The sequence below is a fragment of the Coptis chinensis genome, chromosome 2 (assembly GCF_015680905.1).
Source record: "Coptis chinensis isolate HL-2020 chromosome 2, ASM1568090v1, whole genome shotgun sequence".
Taxonomy (NCBI): domain Eukaryota; kingdom Viridiplantae; phylum Streptophyta; class Magnoliopsida; order Ranunculales; family Ranunculaceae; genus Coptis; species Coptis chinensis.
In genome coordinates this window covers 65,265,578-65,278,015 of record NC_141457.1, presented here as the reverse complement: position 1 = coordinate 65,278,015, position 12,438 = coordinate 65,265,578, and the positions used below count along the sequence as shown (strand labels likewise).

General features: G+C 33.7%; 1 protein-coding gene and 1 long non-coding RNA gene across 6 annotated transcripts; both read left to right on the top strand.

Annotated features, from left to right (window-relative positions):
- Window positions 1-657: 657 nt before the first annotated feature.
- LOC147517200 (uncharacterized) lies at window positions 658-6,583 on the top strand. 5 transcript variants are annotated; one of them, XR_015211378.1, is made up of 10 exons: window positions 658-1,014; window positions 1,504-1,548; window positions 2,171-2,318; window positions 3,092-3,163; window positions 3,477-3,571; window positions 3,893-3,987; window positions 4,296-4,390; window positions 4,819-4,954; window positions 6,021-6,133; window positions 6,242-6,583. It is a non-coding gene; the product is annotated as an uncharacterized LOC147517200 (long non-coding RNA). The 5 variants fall into 5 exon arrangements; XR_015211376.1 differs by having other exon boundaries at window positions 3,246-3,571; XR_015211377.1 differs by having other exon boundaries at window positions 3,092-3,184.
- A 1,857-nt stretch (window positions 6,584-8,440) lies between these two features.
- LOC147517199 (heavy metal-associated isoprenylated plant protein 35-like) lies at window positions 8,441-10,002 on the top strand. The gene is made up of 3 exons (XM_086589545.1): window positions 8,441-8,624; window positions 8,704-8,779; window positions 8,900-10,002. Exons 1-3 carry the CDS (start codon window positions 8,562-8,564, stop codon window positions 9,739-9,741), a joined length of 981 nt encoding a protein of 326 aa, XP_086445671.1. The 5' UTR covers window positions 8,441-8,561; the 3' UTR covers window positions 9,742-10,002.
- Window positions 10,003-12,438: the final 2,436 nt, after the last annotated feature.

Genomic DNA, 12,438 nt, shown 5'->3' with positions numbered 1-12,438 from the left:
ACCAAATGGTGTCGAGAGTCATTCACCCGATGGCTCCCTTTCTTTATTTTTTTTTCCAATGCTCATTTAGCATTAACAAAAAAATGCACTTGCCTACTTCAGTTTGGCATGGCAACTTTTTTGGACGTCAATTATTTTCGATATAGTATTTGTTGTATTGCAGATTAGTGGACATTATGCATGCAACGCTAAATCTATTTTGAAAGGAGATGGAGTAATGTACTCATGTACCTATGTCTTGATTCATTTTGACATAAATTGCATTACCTATGAGGTTTCACAATAAAAACAGAGTCAATAATAAATTTTTCTATGTAAGAACCCATTGAATTCTCGAACAGCATCTCTTGAAAGGCTTTCAAGTTTGTTCTCCTAAATTTAGTTAAAGGAGACAATTTCCTATTAATTATCTTGTTGTCTTGCTAAAACCAAGTCAAAAGCTAATGTTCTGCTATCTTATATATAAAGTTATATATATAAAGCGGATATTGGATTTTCCAATTAGTTTCGGATTTCCGGTTTTATGCTAAAGTTTTTAATCGAATGGGTACCGAAAAGTTGGACATCCACTTTTTTTTTTGTTCTTGACTACAAGGGTAAATCGGTAATTTAAAATATTCCTAAGACTATTAAATTCAATGTCTTCATCGAAGAGACACCGTTTCGTGGTTTCCAATTGAGAGAAAAAAAAAATTGTCTTCTCCATTCTTGACATTAATTGTCTATTCTTAGATTTAAAAAAAAATAGTAATCTTCACAAAACAAACAAACCGTTTCGTTGATATTCTCCAATTAAGCTCCTGTTACCCAAAAGTTCCTGTCCACAAAAACTCCCGACGAACATAAATCAAACACTGTTTTCCATATTTAGAATCAAAGATAGGACTTTCTTTCTTCTTCGTTTTCTAATAATCTTTTTCATAATTTTCCTACAGTTATGTCTTCTTGCCTTTTGATGTAGTTTTAACAATTGCTTCGGGGATTGTTTCAGTTCTTTTCGTTTAAAATTTTAAGGTACTTTCTTCTATCCCCTTTTGATATTTTTGGGATTTCAATTTGTTGATTTTGAGATGTTTGATGGGGAGATGCTTAGTAGAATTGGTAAATTTAATATATTTTTAGACTAATAAAAAAAAAACTTTCACGGAACAGACACACCGTTTTGTCGATATTCCAATTAAAACCCATTCTAATAGAAAAACACACCGATTGGATAGTTTCCCTAATAACTAATTGTACCAATTTCATGAATAAAAGCCATGCTCTCTTCTTCTCTCTCCCTCCAAGTTTTGATCTAAATTCCATGGCGAATAAATTCTCCGTGGGGTTTATTCTTTGGTTTGTTTAATTTGTAGGCAACTGTAGAAAAACTTCTCTTCTTAGAAATAGGTTTACTTACCTTTTCTTTCTGTCCAGTTCACTTTTAATTGAAAATGCAAGATAAATTTCATCATCACATTTATGTTTTATTTGGATTGGTTAGTCTCACTTTGTCAAACACAGGTTGCTGCTGGTAGAAGGAGTGCTTCATTACATAAACACCGCTAGGTATGCTTGAGAATATTTATGGAATCTAAATATTGTTTGTTTTTGTAAAACTTTATTTTCGTTCAGAATCGTTGTCTTCTTTTTCACTCTTCTTCTTTTTTCTTTTTCTTTTTAATTTTTTTTTTTCACATTTTAATTAATTTTCCAGTTAACTTTTTATTCCAATTTAAGACTTTGAAGGGGAAAAAAATGAATGAAAAGGCATTACTAATTTACTATGTTCTTTTAAAAAAAAAATTACTACATTCTTTCCTTTTCAGACGCTTTAGTTGAGTCTTGAAAAATTTATTCGCTTTGAATTTGGTTAAATGGAATCATTGTTGGTATGACATATAGCCCATCTATATTTCTTTTGTATGAGATTGATTGTATGCAACCTTCACTTGTTTTTGTATGTGACCTTCTCACCTTCAATATATGGGGGAATATATATATATATATATATATATATATATATATATATATATATATATATATATATATATATATATATATATATATATATATATATATATATATATATATGTATGTATGTATGTATGTATGTGTGAATTTCTTAGTATGACGTTCATAATTGAGATAAAACATAATTTCCTTTCATTTTATCTTTGTTCTACTTTAGTTCGTCATGGTTCAAAGGATGCAAAAGAACAGCACAATGCTCAAATCAATGTTACTAATGCGAAAGCAGACACCAACAAAGAATGCCTTTATGATCAACAAATTAAAGGCAAATTTATCAATCCATATTGTCAATGAACATGTGAAAGGTATTGATCTAACCTAAAACTATCCACACTTATTTGTCTTATTTTATGTTTTTCTTGGTTGTTGTCACCTTTTTAATTATATAAGGGGTGTACTACACCTACTAGCTGCGATAATTGAATCAATTGATGATAAACAAATTTCATTTGATACTTCTCTGACTACTGACTACTTTTTGATATTTCTCTGACTACGCAATTTTGATTAACAATTAATGATAGATAGACAACTCTATCATCTTTAAAAAATCTCATTTTTAATCTTCATTGCATCTGCATCTGTTGAACTTTGGTTTACTTCTATTTTAGTCTCACTTTAGAGGATCCTTGCCTTTTGTGCTTATTCCAAATAAATTAGATGACCCCTTTATAGGATCTACCACTAATAGTGACAAGCAAATATGTTACTTGGGGAGGAAGGAATTGGATAAGAGGTTGAAAAATGTAAAGCTTTGTGAAAAATATATCTAGAGACAGGTTGGAAGCTCTGCTCTTAATAATGAACCATGTATATAGTCTTCAAACACCATGGAACATTGTACTGAGATGCATTACAAGTTCTAATAATCTTTCATTCCTTACTTCCAATCTACTTATTATTGATTAATCATGTGATGCTTTGATGGTTGATGACGTAGGTAACCATTAGAATGCATTAATTACATAATAGTAGTACGCATTTGTAAATGGAAACAAATGAACATTTTTTTTTACTTTGTCATTTTATTAAACAATTCTTTTTAAGTTTCTTAAATTAGCTTTTGCAATAATCGTAGATGAATATGCATCACCTGGAGGCTTTGCCTAAACAATCCAGTGCAATGTATGGCAACTCTATCGGCGCAACAGTGAGTCATACACTCATACCCGTATGTTTTGCCCATTGATTACTTATGTAATTTGGTGACTAAAATTTTGTTTTTATTATAGATTTATGTTAATGGATTAGATCCAGGTGTAAGATCTCAAGAAGAAATTTTCTCAACATGGGGAGGTTGTCTCTGAGAATTCCGGATCGAAAAGGATTTAGTTTTTTGAATTTGCCAATAGGTGTTGGCACGGGGAAATCATATCACAAAATATAATAAAATGCAAGTCAGTTGCCTATGGTTGCATTCTTCATCTAATGAGTTTTCTGTCATGTCTTTATTCCTCTTGTAGAAGTAATGCTGAAGTGGCATTGCAGGAGCTTAATATGGCAGTTATTGGATGAAATTGTTCGTCTTTCTTGGTGCAGAAATCCACCAAACAAGCAGGTAAAATTAGTGTTCACACATGCGGACAAAAGAAAGAAAGAAAAATGAAAGTAAAAAATGAATACCTAAAAGTGAAATGTTGATGGGATGCTTTTTATAAGGCTGACATGAATTTTTTGTCGCATAGTCTTTGGGTATCCGTTTGAAAGAGTTTTAAGCTAAGTTAATTCCAGATCGAAAAGGATTCGGTTTTGTTGAATTTGCCAACAGGTGTTGGCACGGGGAAATCATATCACAAAATATAATAAAATGCAAGTCAGTTGCCTATGGTTGCATTCTTCATATAACGAGTTTTCTGTCATGTCTTTATTCCTCTTGTAGAAGTAATGCTGAAGTGGCATTGCAGGAGCTTAATATGGCAGTTATTGGATGAAATTGTTCGTCTTTCTTGGTGCAGAAATCCACCAAACAAGCAAGTAAAATTAGTGTTCACACATGCGGACACAAGAAAGAAAGAAAAATGAAAGTAAAAAATGAGTACCTAAAAGTGAAATGTTGATGGGATGCTTTTTATAAGGCTGACCTGAATTTTTTGTCGCATAGTCTTTGGGTATCCGTTTGAAAGAGTTTTAAGCTAAGTTAATTCCGGATCGAAAAGGATTCGGTTTTGTTGAATTTGCCAACAGGTTTTCATATCACAAAATATAATAAAATGCAAGTCAGTTGCCTATGGTTGCATTCTTCATCTAACGAGTTTTCTGTCATGTCTTTATTCCTCTTGCAGAAGTAATGCTGAAGTGGCATTGCATGAGGTTAATATGGCAGTTATTGGATGAAATTGTTCGTCTTTCTTGGTGCAGAAATCCACCAAACAAGCAGGTAAAATTAGTGTTCACACATGCGGACACAAGAAAGAAAGAAAAATGAAAGTAAGAAATGAGTACCTAGAAGTGAAATGTTGATGGGATGCTTTTTATAAGGTTAACCTGAATTTTTTGTCACATAGTCTTTGGGTATCCGTTTGAAAGAGTTTTAAGCTAAGTTACATTGACACGGAAAAGTGTGTCCGTATTTGACACGGATACGAAGTGTCTGACATGGTGAGATATAAAAAATTGAGGTATATTACATACGATATGTGTCCATGTGTCTGACACGGACACGTGGATAAATATCCGACACGGATTTTTTTGAAATATGGTGCGTCCATGTAACATAGGTTTTAAGCTATTTTTTATTGATGTATTTGATCTTCACTTTAATTTGTTATAAGTTCTTACTAGGATTCACGTATGTTCGCTTGACAGTTGATGGTGGATTATGGGAATCAATTGAATTGAATGGAGCATATTAGGTTTAGCTGCAACAACACTTCCAGATCCCAACATGTCTAGCTCAGCATATGGGATTTATTATCCAGTTTATGGTAACCACCGACAACAAGTAAGTAGAATTTCTAACCAACTTTTATTATTTTCAGCTTTCATGATTTCATGATCAGAATCTTCTATATAGTGTGGACTGTTGAATCATCCTGATTTGCAATTAGTGAAATATAGTGTTGACTTAGAACTATGATTTGAAATCAAGCTAAAAGGCAATAAAGCCTAAGAAAATTAAAAATAAAATTTTGTTAGTACAACGCTATGAGCCTATTGTTATTAAACAAGATCTTTAAACTTTGTACATAAACCTTATTACCTTAGCCCCAAATTCAGTATATTTGTTCAGATACAGATGGAAGATGAATCTAATCGATACGAGAGGCAAGAACTAGTAAGCAGAGCAAAACCTACGTTGCCAGGAAAAACACTATTTCTTCAAAATAATGCCTCAAATTAGACTATTACTTTTTCAATGCTTATAAAAGTTGGCTCAATGTAACTTTGTTGGTTGGTTGACATATAATGTATAGTTATTTTTAATGGGATTGATTATATGCATTACCTTCACCTGTTTTATATCCATCTTAGAATATACCTTATTTGCTAGATGGCATTTTCATTATATTTTACTACATTAGACAAACTAATAAATGGGAAATGGGGGGAAGAAAAATCTCCTGACTAACTTAAGTTCTCTAAAATGGCCATTGGTTTAAAATTAATTTGAAGGATGTGTGTCAGAAATGTATTATGTATTTTAAAACTTATCGTTTCCACAAAAAAATGAATGTTAAGAAACAAGGATCATTATCCCTTTATTGACATTTTCGTTTCCACTTTCAATCTATTGTTTATATTGATATCGAAAGAGAGTCAATTACATGTGATTCCCAATCTTGCTTCGACAATCTCAAGCCTAGATAAACAAAGAGGAAAATGGTTGTATTGTTGTGTTGTATGAATGAGTCAAAGTGCTTCATCATATCTTATGTGTAGTTATCTTAAACCAACTTCTACAATAGGTAATAGTGGTATTTTTTTTTATCTCCAAGTCTTATACCTTATTTCAAATATAGTTGCATATGATGTATATGTTACCATGGATTTTATGTCTAATTCTTCAGATCATATATTTAAGAATGATGATACTGCTAACAAGGGCATTTGCAACAAATTGAATTAAGGGTTTTGTATTTCCATATGAAGTAATAAGGTTTTCTATATCAAGGTGGAAGAGGTATGAAGCTATCTTTTCTATTCTTTTTCTTTGTTTTTTGTTCTATTTTTGTTTGTTTCTCTGTCCCAAGTATCTACTACTCCATGTTCTTGGTATCCTTTTTCATAGAGATGATTGATAGTTCTACATATTAGGCAAAGGAATTTGAACCATATTCATAGCGAATGGCCTCAACTTCTAATCTGAAAGATAATGTGTCATTGAGGTTAAACTCAAGTTGAAATGGGGTATGGTGGATGAATTCCTTACTAGATTGTTATCGTTGGAATTTGAAGCAGAAAACTTAGCTTATGATCCTTTATAGAAACTTCCTTCACATTGGACACGATATTAGAGCCCCCTCTAAAGAGCTTCATGATGCATCTTAATAAACTTGATGGATCAGACCTCCATTAACTTCTCACAACACTACCAACACTTGTGCTTTTATTTTTGTGTAAGTTTGTGTGCTCATGATGCATATATATAGGGGGTTGGCTACGTTAATCTTGACATCTAAAACCTAAAAGAATTTGGATCAGACTTTTGATAGAGAAGATCTTCCTATCTTGGATAGAATCTCTACCAAAACTCGACTCAATTGAATATGTCTAGCTTTATTAAAAAGAGTGTTAAAATTGTAGACCGTTAGATAAATATTGAACTTAAACACAACTTTTGACGTTCAAATGTCTTGATAATTTGTAGAGATGATCTCTATTGTATGGAGAACATATTCCCCAAAAATTAGCTCTTAGTTCATTGTGTAAGTTGTAGATGTCAAGATAAGCTGTCAACTTTGTACCAAAAATTAGCCTATATATATATATATATGTTTCCTTCAATGTGCAGTTGATATTGGCATGTATACCCCACTTTGTATCAAAGATGTTATTGTTGTTTTGTTTTATTTTAAATATTATGACATTATGGTCCAAATCAAATTTCTTCATGTCATAAGCTAAATTTACTAACTCGGAGTTCACTCTAGGTTTAGGTATAAATTTTTGTTACTTCGTAAACTCTAGATGGATTTTCATTTGTTAGAAGAGTGTAATTTGAAGACAAAATTACTTAATTTTTTTTCCAAAAAGTTTAATTATTTTGTAAAAACAATAATAGGAATAAGTAATCTTATACCAGTTATCTTATGACAGAATAATAGGAAACCAGTTTTTCGTTTAGGTCATGATGCATGTTCTTAGAATGTGTCTTCCATTCTTTGAGGAACGTTACCACTTGCCTTCTCCCATTTTTTTTCATTGGCCGCCATTAACAATTTCACTGGCATTATTTGTATATTAGCATGAATAGCATCGTTACTGACATCCCTGTTCCCAAATTTAAAAAAATTCCTACTTTCGTTTTATCATGTGCAATGCATGTGCCCATTTACTAGTTTCATTAACAAAAATAAAAAACTCCCAATTTAACCTTTATGTGGACATATCTCTTTCTTGACAATTTTTCGATCTCCATTGTTACAAAATGAAAATCTATGTCGTGGATAAGGAAGAAATCTTCTCTTTCAACAAAAAAACCATCAATGTCTCATATAAACTATGTAATCTTAAGCTTTTAATGAACAATAAATAAGAAGCATACAAATATCACAAATATCAAATGGAAAGATGATTAAAACATTTAAACCTTTCCAAGCAAGAACACAGTCTGAATTCCCAAAAGCAAAATTTTGGCATTTTGAACCTAACGGCCCAAAAACCACTCTTAAAGAGACAAAGTTCTCACATCCTGGACTTCACATTCCAAACTAGAGCGGTCAATGGATCGGTTTGGGTTGGATTCTGAAAAATCTAAACCCAAACTGATAAAAGAATTGGGAACCCAAAACCGAACCGAACTAATATATTTCATTCAAAACTAAACCGAATCGAACTGATAAGATATATTGCAAATAGAAACTGAACTGATCCGAACTGAAAACTATAAAATCAATTAATTTCAACCACATAATTGATAAATATATACAAAATTAATCATAAATATTACTAAAATGACATCTTATCGGTTTGGATTTATATCGGTTCGATAGAAGACAAATGGGAAACCAAACTAATATCTTATCGGTTCGGTTTCGGATAGGTGAAGGACAAACCAAATTATCAAAACCCAAACTATTTTTTATCACTTTGATTTGGGTCGGTTATCAGGTTATCCAACCCATTGACTAACTACCTCGAGAATTCTAGAAAATGTTAGGTCAATCACTCAGTTGGTTTAAGGGCCATGTTTGTGCTACGTGGCACTTTCTAAAGGCAGGAATATCAAAATCTTGAAGTTTAAATTGAGGATCCAGCTAGTTGCAATCTGTACTACTTTTTTAGCTACTCTCTCTTTTTAAAGCCTCCAGCTCACTTCATTCCTCCCTCTTCAACACTTCACTTTCTTAAGGCTTATTAGCTTATACACTTTTCTCTGTCTTTCTTTAATGGCATCAACACCAACTCCATCAAAACCTACTGAAGAAGGTTCAGAACCTTTGAAATACCAGGTGACTTACTGTTTCTCCTTTTCCATCAATGCTTTCGTTTTAAGTGTTGCTAACATGTTTTATTTCCTTCATTTTCTAGACATGGGTATTGAAAGTTTCCATCCACTGTGAAGGTTGCAAGAGAAAAGTCAAGAAAGTTCTTACTTCCGTTGAGGGTATAAACCAAAACACTTAATTTCTCCCTTAAAAATCTTACCTTTTCGACTAATCTCATTTCCTCACTCGGGTATTCCTTTTTTCTCACTAACTTTCTATATGTTTTGTTGGTTTTTCAGGTGTTTATAACGTAGCAATTGATTCACAACAACACAAAGTCACAGTAACTGGTAACGTTGATGGAGATGCGTTGGTTAAGAAATTGGTGAAAACAGGAAAACATGCTGAACTCTGGCCAGAAAAAGCTGAAACAAAGAAAGATAAAAAAGGCAAGAACAAAGAGACCACAAATGACTCAAAAAGTAATGAAGAAAGCAGAGTTGAAGATCATCAAAAGAAAGAAACTGAGCATGTTGAAGTAAATAACAACACCAACAACCCCACCACCCCCAAGAAGAAAAAAGAGACTTCCACTCCAAGCGAAATCTCCGTTAAAGATAACGGAAATAGTCAAACTGAAGAGTCAAAGCCTGACGGAAAGTTAACAGAGTATGGATCCACTAACGTTGGTCAAGGTCAAACTTCAGTACCAGAAAATAAAGAGAGTGAAAGCAATGGGAGTGGCAAGGGAGGTAAGAAGAGAGGAAAGAAAGGGCAAAAGAGTAATGTTCCAGAAGGTGGAGAAGGTTCGAATGATACAGTGGAGAGTAATGTATCATTTACTCCAAATGGTCCAGCTATACTGTCGTTTAATCTCAGCCCTCCACGTCAGCATGGATATCAATATCCAACGTACGGTCCACCTCCTGTATATGCCGTAAGCTACAATACGGCGTATCCTAGCAACAGTGCATCGTATTATGCGCCTGCAGCAGTGTCTTCCCCGTACACGTACATGGATCCTCAATCTTATGGACAACCAGTGGACTCATTTGAGATGCATCACCAATCTTATCCACCACAGTCGGATTCCTTTGAGATTTTTAGTGATGAAAATGCAAATGGGTGTTTTATCATGTGACAGTGGGGGAGAAAGTAGCTTATACATCTTGTGTAAGTGTATGGTTTTGGGGGGATAATTTTGGTATTATGTGTATAGAAAATAGGGGATTAGTGAAGGATTTAGGATGGAATAAAGTGGATTGTTTTGGGGTATTAGTGGTAGTAAAACATTTTGTTTTGGTTACTCCATCTAGTTGTCGTTAGAAAGTTATTAGCTTGTAATTGCTTAGTGGTTTTGAGGACCTACAATCATCTTTCTATTTCAATATTTCATTATGAATGTATGTGTCTCACTTCCTTATGTGTAAAGTTGACATTGAAAGTGAGTTTGAGATTAACATCTAGTATAGAAGATAAGAGTTTGACATTTTTTATATTAGCGCATCTTATAATGATTGCGAAAGATCAATTCTTTCATTATGGAACCACTACCATCAATTAACGAAAAAGTATTGTCTTACTCTCCTACACTGAATATTTGGGCTACGCTCGGACGTTCTTAACGAACTACTATTGCTATTTTGCGATTTACTATTTGGGCGACCTACTATTGCGATTTACTATTTGGGCAATGGTGTTTTGTATTGACAAACGGGTAACGTTGGTTTGTATTGCCGTGGTGCGTGTCTTGATGTAAATATCAATGATTATCAATTGGTAGGTCAGTTAAGCAAGTCGAATTATAAATACTGATATCACAACAATTACGCAAGTGTTTCTAGCCTCAATTTCGTTAAAGAAGTCTTTATATACGAAGCAAACGATATGGAGTTCCTGATGTTTCACGAGGCGAGGGTGAATTTTTTCCTACACATGCTAGAAAACTGCAGGTTTAAGATATTGCACGAGGTCATAGGAGCTGAGGTGAGGATAGTTAAGTGAGGCCTGAGGATGAATGTTGCGGATGAATTCTCCACATAAGAGCTCTTAAGCCAGAGTCTAGACACTTGGTTAAGGATTGCTGGCTTAAGAAATTGCGGGAGTGCGTAGCCTTTGGACTATTTACTATTCCCAAGTCCCAACACCCTGAGTTTAAATTACCTATCTAGTGTTGCAAGCTTGGAAATTGCGTTGCCTACAAAAGTGTAGTTTCCAACTTTAAAGGGACTTTTGCATAATACTCGATCTCAATTTGATCTGGAAGATTATACTTAAAATCGCTCGCAAGTCGCAACCAACAAACTCCAATCAATACATAGCTTCTCTCGAGACCCTAACTCGTAATATGCTAGTCTTATATGAAGATTTGAGGACGTGTTAATGCCCATATTGTCAATAGCATTTCTCTTTATGCCGTGGGTGAAGCAACTCATGCAAGTCGGATTGATTTACAAATGACCACTTCTCTTTATAGGTTATACCACTGTTCTAAAAGTAATCAATAATGAATGACGGTATTTTCAATTTGTGCGGGAAGTGGGAACCCATTTTCAATGGATTAATATAGCAACAGGACCTTGATTATTATTTCATTTAAACAGGTCGCCCTCATGCATTAACAGCAACATGGTTCATTTTCAATCAATCCTACTATTTAGGTGTGTCTTCACTTTTGCCTAATCATTTTGGGTTTGGTTTTGAAAAGTTATAGCCTCGTCATGTTTGGTTGTCTGTAAGACCTGAATTGTTTCTTTAACACTCATTTGATCTCTTTCTTATGTGTAAAGGTGATTTTGATGGCTGAAGGAAGATTAATGACAAAGTCTCGCACTCTCTTGGGGTTAGGGTGGTTGGTATTAAGTTTTCTGTTGGTTTAAGTTTTCTTTTGAAAAGCTATTTATTTATATCTATCAAAATACTACCTTTGGAGTGTGTGATAGCCTGTTTCCCTCCGATCATTTTGCTTCTTTTGAGTGTGCTTTGCTACTAGATACCCACTTAGTTTACTCGTTCTTTGAAACTCTCCCCAACCTTCAATCAATTGAGGGGCCTGTCATAAGGCAATGGACTAATAGGTTTAAACGTATATATAGCTATGAATCTTTGTTTCAATCAAGAAATGTTTTAGTTGCATTGGCTTTGAAATGGGTTTGACCTGTTTGACTGTTAAGCTAATTTAAAAGTTTCGGCTTTAGGCTAGTCCAAAGGTGCGTCATCCCACTAAATACGACGCAAGTTGTGATCCAATGGTTCGTCAAAACACTAATCCGCTAATGCTAATGCTATCGATATTTTATTACCTATTTATACCGTGAGTTTTAACAAAATAGTGTATGTTCTGCACACTAATAGGAATGACGGGTATAAGAAATCCAATGGCGGCCAGAATTTAAAAAACCATTTTTCACACGCCACTCGCAATAGCGGTTAAACCATTTTTCACACGCCACTCGCAATAGCGGTTAGGAAATGTGTCCAATTGACCAAATTCATTTTCAAGAATTTAGTTTGTCCAATTACCTCTCTATCCCTAGTCTTTTACATTATGAACATATTTATTTATTAGTAGTTCTAGAGTACACCCTCTTATGGGTGCGCTGGTACAATACACTCTTGATTAGAGAATCTGCCATGCAATACACCCTCACCCCTTGCCTGATGGAGGGCCCAAATTTCATAGCTCAGGTACAACCTGCGTATTCTAGAATTTGGTTTTATTTATCTAAGACAGTTGAAGAAAGAGCAAAATAATAAAAGGATTTAAAATGAAATTCTACATGCCATTGTGAGTGGCGGCTACCAGTTGTTTTTTTTTCTTCTCTCATCCACCATTGGT